General features: G+C 37.2%; 3 protein-coding genes across 3 annotated transcripts; all 3 read right to left on the bottom strand.

Annotated features, from left to right (window-relative positions):
* Positions 1-7790: 7790 nt before the first annotated feature.
* Positions 7791-17364, bottom strand: LOC134847596 (plasma membrane ascorbate-dependent reductase CYBRD1-like). Its single transcript, XM_063864707.1, has 3 exons — positions 17070-17364; positions 13609-13818; positions 7791-8860 (listed from the first exon to the last, which is right to left on the bottom strand). Exons 1-3 carry the CDS (start codon positions 17313-17315, stop codon positions 8582-8584), a joined length of 735 nt encoding a protein of 244 aa, XP_063720777.1. The 5' UTR covers positions 17316-17364; the 3' UTR covers positions 7791-8581.
* A 438-nt stretch (positions 17365-17802) lies between these two features.
* Positions 17803-18117, bottom strand: LOC134848619 (small ribosomal subunit protein mS33-like). The gene has a single exon (XM_063866137.1). The coding sequence runs from the start codon at positions 18115-18117 to the stop codon at positions 17803-17805; it is 315 nt and encodes a 104-aa protein (XP_063722207.1).
* Positions 18118-18220: 103 nt separating this feature from the next.
* On the bottom strand, positions 18221-21578 carry LOC134847597 (RNA polymerase II subunit A C-terminal domain phosphatase SSU72-like). Its single transcript, XM_063864708.1, has 2 exons — positions 21121-21578; positions 18221-18577 (listed from the first exon to the last, which is right to left on the bottom strand). Exons 1-2 carry the CDS (start codon positions 21562-21564, stop codon positions 18428-18430), a joined length of 594 nt encoding a protein of 197 aa, XP_063720778.1. The 5' UTR covers positions 21565-21578; the 3' UTR covers positions 18221-18427.
* Positions 21579-21617: the final 39 nt, after the last annotated feature.

A 21617-nucleotide genomic window follows, 5' to 3' on the forward strand; every position in this document is an offset into this window, starting at 1 on the left:
AGATCAAAATTTAGCTGACTGAACTTCACACAGATTTCTGGGGCGGAATTATTCCGATGGTCTTAATAAATTACAAGGCTTATTCCAAAAACGGAAGACAGTGGATTATGTGGACAGCGATTTACTAGATTCAGTAATGAAAAAAGCACGCTTTTTCCGAGCGTATATATTCTGCGACAAATTTAAGCAAAAACCACAAGCAGCGTAAAACTCCAAGTAGACTGCTTTCAGTGCTAAAGTTGACTTGACTCTGTACGGAGCACCGGCACTACCAGACTAATTTGCTTCTCTTCGTTAAAGAGCAGCTTCAGACATCCAAAAACTGCTGAAACCAATAAAAACTTTGAGCTTCGGCAAAATTTTTGAGCCCATTTATTTCACGTACAGTGAATATAAGTTCTTTTACTATTACCCTGGTGAAATAGTCAGGAAAATTTCTATATAAAGCAAGTGCCAGCTTGTATTGTACCAAATTAAACACAGAGACGAAGCTGCACTTCACAAACACAAGCAAGAAAAGTCAAAAAGTAGCTCTAAAAGGGTGAAAAAGTGAAAAAGAAAACTTATCAAAGTTCTGCTTTGTGCCGGAATCGAACCCAGGTCTGAAGATTAAAAGTCACACGTTCTAGAGGAGGACATTGAAGAGTTGTGGGCTACAATAACCGTAACGAGTGCTAAGTATCTCATAGGAGATGAGAGAGAGAGGGAGATTGAGAGCTCTTAAAATGGTATACGTTCCGTTCACTACCACACATACATGTCTAGATGAGACATTTGAATTATTGCACAAAACACGAAAAGCTACTTAGCTGAATGACTGTATCTGCTTGCTAAGTTTGATTCAATTGCTTTAGTTGGGAACGTTGCTATCAGAAGTCACTTCTTTTTTTTGGAAAGTTTTCTAATGTTGTGTATTGTTTTTGACAGGTGCGTTAAAATAAAGCCCGGCCTATTTGCAGCTTGCAAATATAGTCCGTTAACTAGAATGCTTGTCGTGCTTGTAGTAGTGACCGTAGTCAAAGAGTTGTCCATAATGATTTTAAAATTGATGGATCAAATGGTGATTTATCGAGTTTTCTGCTGCATCTTATTCTGTTGTCATTGATGAAGTTGCTGTTGATGGGAGTTGGTTTCTGTTGAGTCAATCTCTATAACTAAGGAGAGTTTTATAGCTAGTCTGAGGAGGCGTCCATGGTTGGTCTGTACTTCGCACGATCTTACTTGTCCATCTGAATCTGGAAACGTATTGAGTACCCATCCTAGGGGCCAAGGGCCGCGAGGTCTTCGAGAATCCACACTGAGAGCTTGTGCATATTTTCTAATGAGAGCTTGTGTATGTTTCTATGAAGTCGTGTGTTAAATGTCCCGGTTGAAACAAACCAGGTGGCAGGTTCAGAGATGGTCACCCAAGCAGGAAATGATTGGCCATGAGAGGTTCGGAATCTGTCGGATCAGATGATACGTTTATCAGGGGGCGAGAGTTCATGACTGTTTCTCTTTCGCAGGCGAAGGTTGACAAAGTTTCGCCGTTCAGGGTGCGTGCTCCGATTACTTTGTATGAGAAATCCTAGAAAATCTTCACCAATCTTTCCGATGATCCTCCGAAGTGTGAAGCGGCGGGTGGATTCATTTTTCAATCTAAAAACATTCGTTCTAATCTTTGAAATTCGCTGAGATTCTTGAAGTTGCTCGAGTTCATTGTTGCTCAAGCGAATCACTTTCCGTTGTCAGCTTGTAAATGGCTTGGTCCTCCACGTCGGGCAATGAAGCGTCAGAATTCAGTGTGTACTGCTCGAGTAACCAGACAAGTGCAGAGAAAAACATCTTTTGGAAAAGTGCCGTAGTCATTCTTGCTGGGGACCAATAGAGTCAACTCTTGTTGTGAGGAAAGGATTATTGTTGTCCTGTAACGGCAATCTGACAAGAGGCAAGTCGGCCATTAGAAGCGTAATTAGTTCTTGGCGTAGTCGGGGGCATGGTAGGCACTGACGGATAATTCTATTAACAACCTTCGAGGAATGGGTAGAGTGTTTGCAGGCGGGTATTGGTGTTTTTTTGCAAAGGCTGTCAATTTTTTGGGGGAAACTGTCAACTTGGCATTTCGTCAATAGAAGCAACTGCATTTGCAAGATCCTGAAGTGTGAGCTGTCGTCGTTCTTTTGCTTTGAGGTTCTGTACAGAGGTTGGCAAATGCTGTCACTTTTAGAGCTGGATTCCATGTGCTTTTTCTGCTGTAGTCAATCACTGTTGAGGTTGGCTGTCTACTGAGGTTTGTGTGTCTGTTGTGGGAACGTCGGTCGAAGGCTGCAATTTCAATTGTGCGGGCCAATCTTATAAATTTGTCTAATGAAGGCTGGTCCTTTGATCTATCGGGAATCGACTGTCATGTCGCATACTTTGTAGCCACGTTCCATCGTCGAAATTGTTAATTTTGCTGGATACTATCTCCAATGGCTTTTGCGATGTCGAGTCAAAGATGAAGTTGATGCGGTTCGCAAGAAATTTCCGGTGGAGCTGATTTGGAGAGTTGATCCAATGTAAAACAGTCGTGCTGTCTGTCCAAGGTGTTGTGCTGTTAACCTTGATGTGCTGTTCTTTGACAAATTTTGCAAGTTTGGCTTCATTTGTCGCAGCTTCTAATTCCACGTTCGCTGTTGCCATCTTTTTGAGAGGACCTACTCGTGCTTTTTCGATGTTGAACTTTACTTCCACAGTGTTGTCGGTAGAGGTGATCGTAAAGTAGGAAACTGATGCGAGGGCAAGCTCCAACGTTCTGTTGAAGACATGAAGTTGCATGTCGAGAATATTCTGTAGCATACAAATGTCGTTGAACTGACTGCGTTCGTCAACCAATTCTTTGAGATCCGTCAGAGATTCCAGGTTGAGGGGTTAGTCGAATTGAGTTCGAGTGGTCCAGAAAAGTTGAAGGAATTTCCGAAGTCGTACTACCGTCAATGGCATGGTTATTCCAAGTGGATTGAAGGTTGAAGAAACACACTTCAGTAGTTTGTGCTGGGTGAAGTCTTTTTTGCCGATCGTTAGAAATTTTTCTTTTACCACGGTAAAAAACGTCTTTGTCGGGCTTCCACTTGACTCCTAGAATTCTTTCGAGGGGCCTTTCGTCTGATAAAAAGCCGTCGCTGTTTCCTATGTCGTTCTCGTTGACGGACCTTAAAAAAATGTTTAGAGTTGGATGGCGGTTTAACATTGTTTGAAGGTCCTTCATCAAACAAATTCGTGGGTACGGCTAGTATTGAGGCTCAACGAAGACTTGCATGAACATTGACTCGATGCCTGCTGAGATGGCAATCTGGTCTACACGAAATTTTAAGACAATTCCGGCGATGTTTGAGAGCAGGTTCGTTCTATTTAGAAGGATACTGTTGAGAGAGACGCCTTTTAAGATGCTAGAGGTATTTAGATTTCGACATACTTTTGGAGGCTTGTTGACATTCGTTACTGGGTGATAAGGCAAATGCCATTTTCCTGTCGTGTTGTCCAGGGCGTCGTCTATTTCGATGATGAAACCTTTCTAAAGATCCGTGTCGATGACTTGCTGGTATTTGCCTTCCAAGGTGGTCGATGAGTCGATGACTCTTAGACGTCAAGGGCGTCCTTGTCGTCTTCTAAGAGGATATGTTGGTCTGTTGAGATTTCGTCGCCGTCTATCTTTATTTAGTCGTCTACATGTCGAAAAAGCAAATCGTCCGATGTGAAGTTAATGGTGTTGGCGTCGTTGGGTTTAGCTGCATTATCTCTTCCGAGGGAGACCACCCTAGAAGAATTTTGCGTCTAATCGGTATATTCTCTCATGTTGAGATGGCTTCTGTTGGTGTCACTAGTTTGGCGAAGTCGCATCGCATCCTATGATGAGTCGAAATTCCTTTGAAGACAATGCTGCAATATGAATATGTTGAAAATTGTTGATTCCTTTGACAGATGGTGTTGTCAAGCTCAAGGTGAAAATCCGAGCGATTCCAGTCTTTTAGGATGTCGATTTCGTCCAGCTGAAAAGGCTGCTCTCAGTGCTTGTATGGTCCAATGGCAATGGTCAATTTGGCAGAAGCTGAGTCGGATGAAGTCAGGGCTTGGTTGAGCTGAATCCTGTCATTTAGCTTGAGATCTGGATTCAGTTGAAGGGCGATTGAAGACTTAAGCAAAGTGATTTTGCTGGCACCATCAATCATGGCGTAGGCATGCACTACATGATTGCTATATAAGATCGTTGTTGGCAATGTCGGAACGTGGCGAGTCGACTTTCATGTCTTTGGGCTGGAGTTAAAATTCGTTGCACCATCGTGTCGGTTGGCATTCCTAATTGTTATGTCATTGCTTCCTGTTGCAGAGCTTCCGTTGTAGTTGTCGTGTAGTTGGAGTGTGGTGTTTCTTGTTGCATCCATCTGTTCTACAGGACTGAGTTGATCGGGAGTTTGCAAACTTGTGGGGCTGAGGCAGTCGAAGCAGAGTTGTAGATCTCTGCCATGGTGTAGGCGGTCCACTGGGCTCATCGTTTTGAAGTGCTGGCACTTTCTGATGTTGGGGCAACTGCGTTTCTCCGAGCGAAATCCTTTCTTGGTTCCTTGTGTTCATGCTGATGTTGCTGTAGTTTGCGTTGAGCGTTCGGGTTGTTGTGATGTTCGGCGGCTGGCTGAAAGTGCTTGTTGAATGTTGATGGGCAGGACGATGAGTGAATGTTGTCTGAGGTTTTGTTGAAGTTTGCAGCGGTTCCATTCCAGTCGGCAGCCTTCCCAAAACTGTTTGAACGTTCGTTGTAGAGTGGAGATCGTGCATGAATCGATGACTTGTGAATGTGTCAACCATTTACTGCACGAAGTTGACGAGGCTCTTATGGCTTCTGTTGTGTCGAGTCGGGCTGCTGATGCCGTTGAAGGAAGGATGTTACTATCTACGTCGGGTTTCCGAAGTCGTTTTCCAGGCGTTGGAGTGCTGAGCTGTACAATAATCTTTTGCATCCATATCTGCGGGTCATCTTCTCCGAGTGGGACAAGTCCGTGTTGTCGATTGTCGCAATAAATAGTCCGATCCAATCTAACCATTGTTCCGGTTTGCCGTCGAATACAAAAGGCTTGACAATTGGAACTGATTTTCTTAAAATATTTGAAATCTTCTGCTCGTTTTTGTCGAGCTGCACTGCTCCTAGCGTATAACAAGTTTTGAAAGCAACGAAAGCTGGTAGGTTCTGATGTACTGTCTGTTGATATCCATGCTGAAGTGAGGGTTGTTGGCTGAATATCGGCTGGGTCACTTGATTAGGCTCGTGCTGGCGGCTGCTGATCATATCGTTCATGAATAGTGCTGGTGCTGGCTGCACTATTATTGGGTTGATAATCGATGCCTGCCCTGAGTAAGTCGTTCGTAATTCCCGATGTGGTCGTATCAAGGGCTGCTTTCGTTCCAAATACCGGTCGGTTGGTTTCCAGTCCATCTTTTCCTTGTTCCATACACTCTGCTGTCGAAGTTAGGGCTGTAGGTCTGGCTGCGTTATTGACCGCAATTGCAACCTACTGAAGGGGGTTGTAAGTGTCAGCTGATGTCTGTTGTGAATACTTGGAGGCTCGTTGCGGTGGGCAATGTGTTCTCTGTTCGAAGATATGGGTTTGAAAGCACTGAACTGGTCGTGAATTCTTGGCTAATGACTCTGATTGAAAGTCTTCATGAAGGGGTTGCTTGCATGGAGGTGAGTTCCATGAGGATGCTGAGGTGTACTGGCATGAAGATCATCTTTTCTTGGTGTATGTTGTCGAGCGTCGAATTGCTGTCCTGTCAATTGGAGTTGAGTTCCGATTGGGGGCATCGATAAAGGCTGAAAGACCAATACTGAGGATTTCAGAAGTCGCGTCGTTGTAGCTTCCGTCTTTCTTTTGTCAAATTGGAGGTGAAATCCGAAGGTGAGTTCGTGCTGCGTTCCCCGAGGTTGAGCTTTTGGGGTGCGCAAATGACGAGTTAAACTTTCTGGCATGACGACAATGATTTGCGGCATTGAAGCGGTTTCCTGAAATTCGCTGCTGTGGAGTTCTATTGGCGAGTTTTGGGGGAGGCGAAAAGTGATTCCTAGCATCCTGGGGGACAAGAAATGGTTCATCGTAAATTTCGGTCAATGATGAAGACTTGTCGACTGCGAATGAGGTGGGCGTTGGTGCTCCGGAAAAGTGAGGCAAAAAGGTTGCTGACGGTGAAGGTGGGTAGCGAGGAGGCTACACTTGCTGTTGTGTGGGCTGCTCGCTATGCAGTTGTTCGGCGTTAGTGTTGTTATCTTGGTTCATTGTATAGAGCAGTGTAGCGGCTTGACGGGTCGGTTCTGTGTTCAAGGCGTTGCGAATCGTAATGGTCGTGGACACATTGCTATTCAGTCGTGACGAAAGCGAGGAAGTTGAAAAGGACTGTCGAAGAAAATTATCGCATCTTTTGTATTCTATCTGCACCATTCTATAGTTATATATGTGCGACTTGAGACAAGCTAATAATATCTGTTTTGTTCATTCGCGTAACTTGAGCGTAAGAATCTTGTCATTCATGGAAGTAACTAGCGCGACTAAATCGTTAAAAAAAACAGTAATTACTTCGATGGTATCATGGCTTATACTAAGTTCGGCTATTGTAGAACATAAAGAGGCTATTTCGTTTTAATTAATTGCAATTTGATGTCGTAATTGCAATCCCAAGCGTTGTCTTCCGTATTTTGTAGAAAACTTTTAGCTTCATTCTTTTTTATGTGCAAGAGGCATGCTTCAGGCGTAATTAAAGGTTTAAAGCAGTAAAGTTTCAGTAATTTGGCGTATAAACAATTGGGAGTAACCACAAAACTCATGAAATTCAAAACAAAATCAAAAATATATATATTTTTTTTCTGAAAAAGGATACATTAACAACAGTAATAAAAAAGAATCAAAACAAGAGAAGGCTGATAAAAGGTGTATGCTCGGAAAAACTTGAGCGCCATTATATCTCGGTGTAGTGCTCTAAAGGCAACATGAGTTAATAATTAAAACACAAGAGAACTAGGAGGCGATAGTGAAGGGTTGTGGGGGACAGTAACCGTACCAGATCCTTAGTCTCTTACAGATGAGAGAGAGAGAGTGTGTGTGAGGAGAGAAAGTGAGGAGAGAGAGAGGGATATTGAGGGTTCTTATAATGGTATACATGCCTTCATGAGACCTTTGAATTAATACCCATAACATAAAAAACTACTTAGCTGAATGACTGTATCTGCTTGCTAAGGTAAATGACAATGTTTTTTTTTGAAAATTGATTCAATTGATTTAGTTGGAAATGTTGCAATGAAAATTCACTGCTTTTCTGGAAAGTTTTCTTATGTTGTGTAATGTTTTTGAAATGTTCGTCAATGTGGCGGGAACAACTGCTTTTGCAATGAGAAATTTCATTTCCTTGTTTTATTCGATTAAAAATTTCATCACAGGTTTGGAAGAGTAGTTTTCGAGAAAAGGAAAAAATCTTAAAAATGGTCAAAATTTGGACATTTTTCAAGGCCAAAACTCTGTTACTATTAAAATCTTTTGATTGAACTCTCTATCTTAAAATCTTCACGGTAGTTTTCGAGAAAACGAAAATACACCAAAAAATGGGTCAAAAATCCCCCGACTGAAAATTTCGAGGTACAACGTCTGATGAAGTAAAAAAAGACACACCAAACACTGGTATCCGATTTGAAAAAAAAATGGTAATCTCAAGCGTACAACTTTTTCCGCTGAGTTTAGCTATCACTCACAACTTAGACAAATTTGAAGATAAGATCAATTTAGCACATTTAATTGGAGTATTTTTATGATTCAACAAAAAACATTAGACCATTTGCATTAATTATTTATAACATTTACAATTTTATTGATTTGGCACTTGCGAGGAATTGAAATTGATTTCAAAAGTATTAGTAGACAGAAAAACTCATTATTTTAAGGGAAAGAGGCCGAAATGGGTCTTCGCAAGTGGGTATAACAAAGATAATTGGTCAATTACATTACTAGAATGGATGATTGCGTAAAATTGTGATTGGAAGTTGATAAATACCCGAAGCTGAAGCACCTTCATCGGCGTCGGGAATCTAGATTATGAGCACTAGGTATCTTACTATGAAGCCAAATATTTGATTAATAGCCACAGTTATTGACATTTATTTAAGAAAATACCAGATCAGAACATAAATGGCGCATGCTAATCTGCTTGAACACTAAAGCTAGGGGATATAGAGAGCTAGGAAAAATAGAATAGAAGAATAGACAAAACTCATTAATGAGAGTTATCGAGGCTAATGCAACAAAATCGTCCATGCTGATTTTAGATTTTCACTCAGAATTTGCGTTTCCAAAAATTCACCCAGACTACGAAAGTTTCAAGACATACAACCAAGTCGAATTGACACTTTTTTAATAATTTTGTCTATAAATTTTCTCCAACTTTCTATACACAAATTTAACTGAATCGTGCAATACTGCACTAGTTTGTTCGCAGCATCAAGAGGCTCCATTGAAAAATGGACAGGCAGCTACGGAAGCAGGTAGATGACGTTATAACGATTTAAAAAAAGACAGAACAAGATCTGGGTCTAATCGTTCAGATTTTCCCACATTTGGGCTATATTATCTTCCCTACTGAAAGAGGGATTTGTGACTAGGATTCCAATTCCTACTGCGTATAATGCCACTGCAAGCCCAAGGAGATTAGCTTCTACCGACCACCCTGGAAGATGTTGGTATTCTCCTGCATAAGTGAAGATCGCCTTCTCAGTTATTCCTGAGATGATGCTGGCGATGCCCATGCAAAAGATCAAAGTCCCCATGAAGCGATGTATTGGCATCATGTTGGCCTTGATGCTCTCCGGAAACTGAAAAAAAACCATCCAAAATACTAGTTAAGTTTCTGAAACAGAAAAGATCGAAAAAAAAGTGGATAGAATTTAAATTTAGATAACATCATGATAGCGTGCAACTAACCCGAACTTAGTAACATATCTGAAACACTGAACATAAATGCAACTCAAAACTAATTGGTCAATTGTCACTTATATCTTCAGAATGCTTCATTTCAGAAATCATATGGATGAAAATTCCTTAAAAACTCCTTAAAAATCGAGGTGCCATTAATTGGTTATTTCAGATATATTAATGCCCGGGTTGGTTGAAACGCCCGCATTCTATTTCATATTCTTTCCATCAGACTTAGCTTGGGCTTTTTATTCTTCAGCATTCTCATCAATTAAAAACAACGTTGCAAGTGAACGCAAGGAATCCTAAAAAATTACCGGAATATTTTCTAAAACTTCAACTTTCGAGTTTCAAAGGAAAACGTTTCTGGACCTGAAGCTCTTTGAATTTCTAAAACAATTTATGATCGACTTTTTTTGGATAAAATAAACACAATTTGAGAAAACTGGATCACAGGATAATTTTTTCATTACCCACTTTTTTTTATTTCCCCGCTGGGAAACTCAAAATTTAAAATCCACCTTCAAAGATAAAAATTGTTCACAATTTTTCGCAACATTTCCATTTTCTTCATAGGAAAGCGTTATTTGCCTTCCGTTTAGCAAATAGATTTTAATTGAATTTTAAAAGAAATGAAAAGTGAAACCACTAAAACTCAAACTTGAGCGTGAACAAATTTTAAGTTTTGTTTCAAAAAATTTTTCAAAAATCATCACGACCTACATACAGGTATTTAATAAGTTCACAAAAACGTAATAACTTCATATATGTGGCAATGCATTCGAGTACGAGGCGAGATCAACAGAAGATACATGGGTTAAGCTAGCGAACACCGCTGTTATTGCAATAGATACGACTGCTACCCACCTTAGCCCAGAAATACTTGTACATCTTGACCATGCTTCTCCGAGGGGAGAACATCTGCATTAAAAAAGTAAATTTGATATGACCTGCAGCATGTCTTGAGAATATTTCAATAAGTCGGACAAAAAGTGCAAGGAAAACGCGATTATTAAGTTAACAAGGAGGCGAAGCATAGCTTCGTAACACTTGTGATACAACGCAAACATAAAATTGTAAACTGTAAGTTACCGAACAAAATTGATAAAATTATTTTAAAAAATAATTTTGAAAAAAAATGTGAAGCAACACAATCACTGCTATTAAATAAATATTCAAAATCATTAACCCAGCGGCAACTAAACCGACAATAAAAACATAAACATAGCCAGCAGACAGTTAGAAAAGCGTCAATAAACGCAAGCAAACAGAAAAAGAAATACTGAATTGTTTTTAGAACAATCTCAAACTTTCGAATTTCCAAAAAAGAACATATTTTCAAAGCGTTTTGAATTTCTAGAACAATTTATGATTGACACTTTCTTGATGAAAGAAACCCAATTTGAGAAAACTGGATCAATAAAGAAACTTTTATTTTCGCTGGGAAATATGAAAAATAAATTCCACTTTCGAAACTAGAAGTCGCTCACCTTTTTCATGACCCTGAAAACTTTGCTGTTCATTAGTGGAAGTTACCTTCGTTTTAACAAAGGAAATGATTTGAACTTATAACGAAATCAAAAGTCAAACCGGGAATTTGAGCTTGAACAAATTTAAGACTTTTCCTGAAGCAAAAAATTCATCGCGACCTATATTAGTGTCTTAATTAATTTCATCACTTTAAGAAAAGCCATAAAAACAATTTAGCTAAAAACTGATTTAAAGTCACTTGCTTTTAGATCAAACTGTGACAATTAGAGAAAAGCGACAACTGGTAGTTTTTACGATAAAAAAATTATTTTATAGCTTATTCTATGCTCCAAGTTCTCTACTCGCTGGCTTTCCTTGCTTAAAATTAGGCTAAAAAGCAAAATTTTGAATTTTTGAAATAGCAGTTTCAATTTTCTAAAAACTTTTCCAAATTTTATTTTAAAAAAAAAACACATCCGAAGACAAAGTTCCTCCAAATTTTCAGTGGTCGGAGCAGCGAATGAAAAATCAAACGAAATCAATTGATTTCAAAACAATGCTCAGGAACCAAGCGGCCATAGTTAGCCTGTACGAGAATTTATATTGAACTAGCGCATGACTCGCACATGCGGTGCTTCAGATAGTTGAACGTGAAAATACCTTCAAAAAATATTCATAAAAACAAGCATTTGAGGCAACCGTAAATTTAATTTGGGCCAACTCATAAGGTTTTTTTTTCTTTTTTATTAATCTCCAAAATAACTGAATTTCATCAGATTTGTGATACTTTAAACTTAAAATGGTCCACATGCTTCCGTCTTTTTTTAAAAAGTTCAAAAATTCTACACAGAGGCGAAGTTGCACTTCACATACACAAGCAAAAATAAGACCTATAACGCTACAAGGAAAAACTGAATAAGAAAAACTCTCAGTCTACAAAATTTCTTATGTGACGCATGCCAATTATGCGTGCGTCTACATAATTGCTAAGTGACACAAGCCAATTATGACGCATTGGCAGTACCATTCAATTTGTAAAAAAGAAATTTACAAACTAACATGCCTCAATTTATAGAGCGGTTGCATTTCAACTAGTATACGAAGTTCATTAAAAACATCCGACATTGCCCAGTTTCGAACCCTCTTTTTTTTGCGGCTCTCCTTCTCTACATCTACGCTACAGATCTATGATACTTTCATGCTGAAGTGCTATTTGTATAATAGTCTGTGTTATTATCCTTAGCATTGGCTGTACTTAATAGCTGGTTATTGATTAAAAAGAACACTTTCAAAATGAACACTAATTTTTGGCGTTTAGCTTGGAAAAAAAAGAAAGTTCATACTATCACACAAGCTTTGCTTGTGCTAACATCAATCAGAACTTTATAGAAAAAAATCTCTATGGTTTACTGAAAATTTGAAAAAGAAAATTAAAACTGAGAAGTTCAATCAGAACCCAAATTTGAAAGCTCACAGCACCACAAAACATGGCATGGTTGAAAAGTTTTTAAAATCTGTTTTTTGAGTTCCCTTACAGCACCGTAATACAGATTTGAAAAGTTTTTAAAATCTATTTTTTAAGAAAAATTTTGAAAAAGCATCAAATACGCCATATCTCGAAGGCTCTTAAAGGTTTTGATCATTCATTTTTGGAGAAAATATTTGCAATCCCTGAGTGTACCAAGAAAGCACGCCACCATAAGGCTGAGAGTTTCAAGTTCGGTTAATTCAAGTTTACGTTGTTTAGAAAAAAATATAACAACAATAAGAAAACGACATACCTCGAAAATCAAAAAAAAACCAAACACATAATAGATGATATTTCAAATTCTGCATTAGATTTTTTTCAAATCTAAATTTTTTCATAAAAAACGAATTAATCATAAAAACGCCATATCTCGAAAACATTTGATTAGACACATTTAAAGGGCAGATTTGCACTTTTTGAGTGTACCCTGATAGCACCCCACTATAGGGTTGACATTTCAAGTTTTCAAAAAAAAATCACAAAATAACAAAAACCTTCATACTTCGAAAACTAAAATGATTTAATCAGTTATATCTATACGGCAGGAGTGCAACCCCATAGTCTACCCTGAGAGCACCCCACCATATGATTGATAATATCAAGTTCTTCTTAAATCTGAGTTTTTGAAAAAAAAATCATCCGAAGAAACCGCATCGATTTGAGCAGAAGTATTTGGAGGTCAGATTTGCAACCCCTGAATTTACACTGATAGCTCACCACCATAGAGTTGAGAATGTCAATTTTGTCAAACAAACACAGAAACGAAAAGCTTGAAAGTTTGCATTGCAAAATACGGAAAAATCTTTACAGTTAAAGCATTAACGCTTCAACAGATGTATAGTTAAAATAATAGATGACCGTGGAAATTTAAAACGCTAAACTTTACAGAATATATTAACCGTCGCAAAATGTTCTCATTTTATTATCCTTTTTGCCAATTGAACAAGTATAACCGGTTACTGTGCAAATAGCACAGAATGTTCTGACCATAGTCTTAAAAAATACAAAGTTTTCTTCAAATTAATGTCGTTTTTTTTTCGGCATGGTGTGAGGAGCTGAAAAAACTGGGGATTAGGCATAGTCGACAGCCATACTAAAATAAACAAATTGAAAACCAATTTTTGTTTAAAAAAATTTCTAGAAAACGAAAAAAAATCCAAAAAGGCGTTAAAATACTCAAAATGAACCAACGTTGCCCAACTTAAACAAAGTTTTCACGTTTTGAATTAAGCTATTGTAAGCTCTTAAGCAATATTAAGACAGCTCGCTCGCTTTATTCGCTCGAAATAAGACGAAAAATCAAAAATTTCCAACCGGTTTTTCTCGATACTGGGAAAACTTTTTCAAAATTTTTAAGGTGGTTCGAATCACGACTGTAAGGCTTTTAATATGATATATCACTTAACCCAGTCCGATCATTATTTGTGTTGCCTGATTTTGCGTGGAAAAGAAAAAGAAACTAAAACACGCCCGAAAACAAAGTTCCTACCCATTTTCAATGATCGGAACCTTAATATAAGGATAGATCGTTCACGGAACGACTAAGCTATTAATCCCAATTTTTTCGTCGCTCGACAAATTGCCTCTTTGAGCAATTAGTTGTCTAGCCTATTTAAACCGTGGTTCACACTCTAAAGTGAGGTTGATTACCTGAGGTACAAGATAAGCAGCAAATCCGAACACCAACTGTAAGAAGAACAGCACACATGTGGTCATTCCAATCCAGCTGTGGAGACTGTACATGTTGTTGGTGTTACTCTGGTTGTGGTTGTCTATTACTGCATACAGGGCCAGCATGATACACACCAGACTGGCAGTATGGATAGCACTATGTGCCACTTTGGCCACCTTCTTGTCCAACTACAGCACAGAAGAAATCATGATCAAAGAAACCTCAGTGTAACCAGTTTTTTAGTTTGTTTTTTAAGTTCTTTCTAAAATGTTTTTATTATAAGAGTAACCAGTTACTTTCCCATTACATCAAAATTTGTCATAAATTTTTTTCCATTTCTCATTTCCGGAATTATTTGAAAGACAATTTGACTATAAATCTTGAGTAGCTAGAGAATTGCAAAAGGTGATAATAATAGCTGCAATAAGGTGAAAATTCTGGCATATAATATTGAAAGGGATTTTTTTTGAAAATTTGATAGCAAAAATTTCTGAATAAGCTTCAAACATTTATCATTAAACTAATATCTGCTGAAAACACCGAAGATTCTTCTTTGAAGTGACTCCTTTGACAACCCACTCCCCCGCATAAGTTATCATACCAATGAAATTATTATGTAACGAAAATATTGATACCAATTTTCTCGACACAAGAAAGTTTTCTTAATAGAACTTCTTCGAATACTAAATCATGATGGAAAGACCACAATAGCATACAAGCTTCACGAGAAATACCCGAAATCCCTATGAAAGAAAACACCATAGACACTAGTTTTATCATAGATTTTAAAACCAAATAAAATGCTATCATTGCTATTTGCTCACTAATGTCTCAGGATCGAAATTTTTGAAAAAGCCCCTAAAATCAAATCATCGCTGGAAGGCATTTAGTATAAAACAAGACTGCTCGTACATCAGGGTAAAGCCCTGAATGTTCAGACTGCCCCTTAAAACATATCGAATAGTTTTTGGGAAGATAAAATATTGAAAAACAATAATTTTGGACAATATCAAAGATCAGGTGTAAAAATTTGAGTCGTAAGAAATTAATATGATTGATTAGCTAGCCTCATTTCAATTTGGAACAATTTTCTTGAGCGGGATAATTCGCAACGCATAAATAATTCGCGTTACGCTCAGAATAATGGATTAAATCAACGAAGTTTGACTAAATTAGTCAATTGCAAGGCCGAATTGTCAAGTTTCAAACTACCAAACTTTGCAAAATATGATTGGAGGTAAGATATCTTTGAAAACTTGATTTCAGGGAGTCGATATGGTTCAATGGTACATATTTTTTTAATGTTAAAAACTATTTCGATCGCTGAAAATTGACTGAATTAAAAAAAAACATCCCAAGCATAAATATTCTATTTTCTTCGAAGGTCGGTACAACAACCAATCTCGTGTGAGCTTTCTTTGAGAATCGATGGAATCTTAAGCTCAAATTATTCTTTATGGGTGAAAAAAGTTCCTTCTTAACCTCAAATTATTTCACTAGGCCATAACAGAACGATATAATATCACACGCAAATACAAAGCATGGCAAGCTAACCAGAAGAAAGACAAACACCACTAAAGTTATTTAAAAATCTGTCATTAAAAACTAACGCAAAGTAAAACGAACTGTCAAAAAGACGCGCCGAAAAACATTGTTGCCAAAAAATATTCAACAAGAACGTTTAGCATATTACCCCAAAGTAAGCACACACACGCATAAAAACCTACATAAGCCCATCAAGTAAAATAACAAGGGTGGCTAACCCAAAATCACAAACATCAACCAAAATGTTTTCAGCCGAAAACAAACAGTTTAATGGAAAACAAAAACAAAAAAGGAACATTTACCAACCAACAACAACTGAATTCGACATTGATAGAAGTGAAGCTGAACTTGGCAAACATGCGCGAAAACAAAAATAGCAAAAACAGCATTTTTGATAACATTAACCCACCATGGATCAATAGGTAAAATTTTTATCCCCCATTCCACTCAGTACACACAAGCACACAAAACCGACATAACATAGGCCAAAACTTATCAGACCGAGGAAATTTTTTTCAAAACTAATAAAAAGTTGTCAAAGCCCCATCCCCTTCAATACACTTACACGCACATATTTTTTTCAATCATTAAACGACAAAATATGAGGCCAATAAGCCGATATAAAATAGGCCGAAGCTTATTTAACCGAGAAGAAAAAAATTCAATAAAAAATAAAAAAACAAATTGGTAAAAACACAACCAATTTAAAAAGCAAATTTCGAATAGGACAGATATTCAAAATGCTAACATACTCAAAATATGCATGTTGCAGTTTCCAACAGAGAGACGACTGTTGCAGTTCAGAGTGCAACGTGCTCAAAATGCATCATCCTGCGGGCAAATTTGGTTACGAGAACAACAAGTACGAGAATGAAAGTGATCGCTTAAAACACAACAAAAATTAAGCCGATAAGATTGAAATGGAAATTATTGCAAGAAAATGAAACAGAAAAAAAAACGGACCAATATACATATATAGCGAAAAATAAAGGTCCGGCCGGTGCTCCAACCGCAAATCTTTGAACCTCTAGCAGGGGCTTTGGCTTTGCAACGAGTAAGCCGCTACACAAAACAATTTTCTATTCATAATAAAGCATTGTCAATTTAGGCTTTTTCTCTTCCTCACACGACATTTGAATTTCCTTTTTTTTCAAAAACAATTTAAACATTAACATAATTCAATAAAACTTGGCATGGTGGGCAAATAAATTCTTGTGAATAGATTTATTGTTCATACTTTTGCATCGTAACATCATGCATTAATTCGTAAAAGCATGAAGCACCAATGAGAACCGAAAACTTGGAATTGTGCGGGGCGCGGGGATGAAGAAGGACCTCAATTTCTTTTAATTAGGATGGTTCAATGCCAATTTGCAACGTTGTACTGTTAATTACAAAGTAACACTTTTAAATTCAATCATGTCAGTTCAAAATGATGAAAAAACAAAGAAAACTAAGCAACTTAGTCGACTTTCGGGAACCATGCGTGTTTCAGATTTTCAAGAGAAGTTGTTATCAACGGAAAAAAAGTCTCTTCCGATTACAAGAATCTTGCTTTCACCAGTTTCTGAACAATTTTAAGATAGTAAGTATCAATCTTACATGAAGGGGGGTTGAAAAGATCTTTAATTTCTTGTTACAAAGTAGGGTCAAGGCATATTTGCAATGTTGTACTGTTAAATGCAAAAAGTGCTTTTAAATTCAACCAAGTCAATTCAAAATGATGAAAGAAATGAAAGAAAAAACAAAGTAACTTAGTCACCTTTCGGGAGCCATACATGTTTCAGATTTACATGAAAAATTGTTAACGGTAAGAAAAAAAACTTTTTTCCGATAACAAGAATCTTGCTCTCGCAGGTGTCATGAACAATTACGAGATAGTATGTACACTTACGAAGTAGAACACTCGGTACAGCACCAACGAGTTACCCATCAGGAACGCGAAAGCTGTCACCATCAGAAATGGGTGCCAGTTGAACTGCTGTGAACTCCCATCCCAGGCAAACCCTCCCAGACTGTGAACAACCCAGTTTAACACTAGAAACACAGCAACAACTCCTAGCGCTTCGGTCACCCCGAAGGTAGCGTACATCATCAGTCTCGTCTTCTGAAGCTGACGAGCCATCGGAGATGGCTCCATAACTCACAACTGAAAGTTCCAATCAACTGATATCTTGATAGGGTATTTAGAACATTCGTATGATATTTAAAAGTACATGCGTAGCTTGTGGCAAAATTCGCATTAACTAATTCTGTCTGGAAAGACGCAGCACCCCCAACCCATTGATTATTTTTGGTTTAAATTGATTGCGGAGGCCTGCGAACAGCATAGATTCCTTTCAACGAATTGAAATTTTCACCAACGTGAATTCCTCCAACGTGGGGAACCGAATTTCCCCAAATGTCACCTTAAATTTTCCTAGTGAGAACTGAATTTTCTCTACCAGGGTGAACTCAATTTCCCCCAATATGGGTAACTGAAATCGTAGAACCAATCATCCAAGCCAGTACTTTCTTTTTGCAACTTGCAATGTTGTGCTGTTAAATATAAAGAAGCATAACCATAAAGAGTTTTTAGATACAATTTTAAATTCAATCAAGTCAGTTCAATGGATAAAAAAGAAAAACTAGGCAACTTTGTCGCCTTTTGGGCGCCATATATGTTTCATTTTGCCTCTTTGTGCCTGCGAGCGTTCGATCTCCTCTTTAAAGTCCAGATGTTCGTCTCTGTACACCCCCAAAATACGCAAATATCTGGTCAAAAGAGTCATTTCTTTGAACGGGGGATAATATTTGATAAACTTCTTATCCAGCTCGTACGGTTCAAGAAGAAGACGACTGTTCATCTTCTCAATAGTCTCGTCCTTTACGGATAAAGGAGATGAGTTGTTGAAGATTTTTGCACTTAGACGAGCCATGTTTCGACGATAAGGAGTCGACATTGTTTAACATTTAGCTTATAGGTAGCTCAACTGAAAAGCATCGTAGAACATCATTATACTTGATTCGTTGAAACACACAAATAAAGGATCTTAATTGAGGCTGAACCAAATGAATTTTGAAAAGATCACAGTTTCAGCAGAATAGAAAAGTTATGTTAACTATTATACTAACAAAAATCTGAGCTGATAGAAGAGTTTTCATTTATCTCCTAAATAAATAGCTCCAAAATCAATAACATGCTCTGGTAAATTCCACCAAAACAGTGTTTTCGGTCAACACCGTTTTGCAAACAAATTTCTAAAGGTCACATCACGCAAATAGAATGTCATGAAGAACACTTCGCCTCGACTTCGTTTCAAAAGCCTGTAAAATATTCTCGATATCGCAATCCAAATCTTCCGAGGCTTCCATCATAGAGCAGAGATCGCAGATCATAAAAGCTCCAATTGTTGCGTCTTCCTGATAATAAATTTAGAAACATTAAAATGAACAAAAATAAAAAAATAAACGTTTACATTTTATCTCCAATTAGACATTTGATGCTGTCACCGAAGAAAATAGCAACTGAAGTAACGAAAAGAAATGTTCATTGGAAGCATAATGGGAGAATATTGACCCAATAATTGTTTCCTTTGCCATTTCCTTCGACTCAACAAGCATTGTTACATTGGAAATGATAGACTAACAGTCACAAGCACCAAAAAATGGTTATATACTGTTACAACGAAGTACGGCAGATGTGTAAATAGAATATTTTGCATCAATTAGTACCATTCATTTAATTTACAACTATTATTGTAATGTGAACATACATGCATAAGACACATTGCAAGCTAGCGAATAGAAAATAGCGACGGAAATAACAAAATCTATTAAAAAAATTGGGAAAAACGAAATCAATTTCAGAACAACAGTCAAAAACCACAACGACCAGTAATAAATAAGCTTCTAGTTTTTAGCTAGCGGCGCCTAAGCTCAAAAACAAGTGGGTAGACCCTCATTAAGCCGAAAACAAAAAATCAATAAGAAATTATTGTCATAAAAAAGTTTTAGAAAATAAGTTTGAAAACTTTGAAATCTTTCAACACCAGCTAGCAACGCTTTTCAATGAGAAACCAATAATTTTTTTGCCTTCGAAGCGATACAAAGGAAGGCAGCTCAACCGATTAAGCATAAGCCCAAACCATTTAGGCCAAATAAAGAAAAAAAACAAGAAAAATATACGTCAGGGCTATTAATTTTCAAAATTGCATCGTAAATCAAAAACACTTGTACGATGAAAATTGCTGACAGCACAAGAAGTTCCCCCATGTGGCAACTAAGTCGACAAATCACCAGCAGACAAACTGAAGTCCGACAATTCAAATTTTCCCGAAAAAATTCAATTTTATACATACTGAAAAAAAACAAGGTCCTGGCGGGACTCGAACGCTCGACCCTAGGTTACGAAGACAACCACGTTATCTCTAGGCCAAGTGGGAAAACATAAAAAATAAAAAACATTCTCCCGGTCGGTCCACGAACTGTTTAGGTTTAGTAGGGCTATTAACACGACAAAACGGAGAAACAAATTGCAACCGATGTCAATCGTTTGGAAATAATCTTCAGCTCGGATTTAATTTCAGGATTTCTGATGGACTTACACAGATTACTTGGTACGCCGACAGCTCGTAAAAAACATAGCCAAAAAGCAGTTGCAAATAGGAAACAGAAAAAAAACTGAATAGCGTTTTGATTTTACTTCACTAGCACTATTTAAGTTTTCGAGTTTAGTTTTGCCCTCTCATTCCTATAGTCAACAAAAAAAACAAATCCGAAGAAAAAAACAGCCCACAGACAGTTGGAAAAGATTCAATGAAAGCAAGAAAACTGAAAATATGCGGACTTGTTGTTTTTTTTTGGAAAAAACTTCCAACTTTCGAATTTCTCATTTAAAAATAGATGACCTTAAAACTTTAAGTTTTTTAAACAATTTAAAAATGACATTTTTTGATGAAGCTAACCCAAATTGAGACAACTGGATCAATAGCTAAAACTTTTGCTTCATGAGAAATCTGATAATTATATTCCATTTTTTAAATTAGAAGTCGATCACGTTTTCGTGACCTTTACACACATTTGCTGTTCGATATTCGAATTTTCCTTCCTTAACAAACGCAAATGACAAAGGCGTAACAAAGGAAATGAACTGAATTTGAAAAGAAATCAAGTCAAAAGGCGAAAAAAAATGGAGTGAACAAATTTGAAGACCTTACCTGAAAAAAAATCATCGCATCCTATAACAGTGCTGATTTAATTATCCAGATGAAACCAAAAAATTGTAACTTTGAACGCGTTTTTCTCAAATTGAGATAAGATTATACAAAAACTGAAGAGAACAAAAGTTGTTTAAAACTTAACCAAAATTATCATGGTTTAATTTTTTGCGAATTCAGAACTAAAACTTTATCCCAAACATGGGTCATTTTGCCTCTTTTTTTAATAAACCAGGAGTTACTACGCTAAAACTACCAAACTAATCGCTGAAACATTTATATCAAAAGAAGCCCCTTAGAATGCCCAACAAAGTTCTAGAAATCGAAACTTCCAAACATTTGCTTAAAACTTTGAAAATTTGTTTTTAAGCAAAGATTTTGATTTTTAATATGTTCCATTCTGCAAGACTTAGCAAAAATTTTTGGTTGAGAATTTCGAAAAAAATGTGGACCATATTAACTCTGGTGAAATTCTTAGCAACTTTTGTTCTCTTCGCTTTTTGTCTAATCTTAACACATTTTGAGAAAAATTAGGAGTTTCCAATGTTGTTCACTTTGTCCGGTTAATTCAAAGCAGCACTGTATAAGAGTCTGAATCACGTTCATCGAGTCTTACAAACAAAAAAATATATATTTTGGATTCTGTCTTTAAAAACTACTGTTGTCGGAAGATTGTGCTACTTTGCTTGGCCAGGAGCCGGCATTTTTAGTTTGAGTATATGCGATTTGTTTTTAAATATTATTTACCTGATTATCACTGATATCAATATTGATAACGTGGCACGGCAGTGCCTTATACTCCGTCTGTTCTCTTCTTAGCAGTTCCAATACGACCTCGTCAAAAATTCTCTCCTCGCACGTTATGACCAAATCAAAGTGTTCGTAACATCTTTGAAACTGTTCTGGTTTAGGTTTAATTCTTCTGTTGCGGTCAAGCATGTGTAATATTCCGTTTTGTGTGTACAGATGGGGATCTCGACTGAATAAATCTTTGTACATTTCGTCGTAGGTAGTCGAGAAATCATAAATATTGGGCTTGTCTGAGCTGGGTCCCGGTAACTTTACTGTTGTTCCAATTCCAAAAGATTTGACTATGAAGCCTTTTTTGCTCAGAAAAGAATGCGCTTCCATACTTCTGTTCTGATTACTAGAGCAAACAATTGCGATATTCAGTCTCTTACTTGACGGCATGTTTTCTGTCCAAGTCTTCTGAAAAGGAGTGTTTCAATCGTTTTTTTAAGTTA

Source organism: Symsagittifera roscoffensis, chromosome 6, assembly GCF_963678635.1.
Source record: "Symsagittifera roscoffensis chromosome 6, txSymRosc1.1, whole genome shotgun sequence".
In the NCBI taxonomy this organism is placed as follows: Eukaryota; Metazoa; Xenacoelomorpha; order Acoela; family Convolutidae; genus Symsagittifera; species Symsagittifera roscoffensis.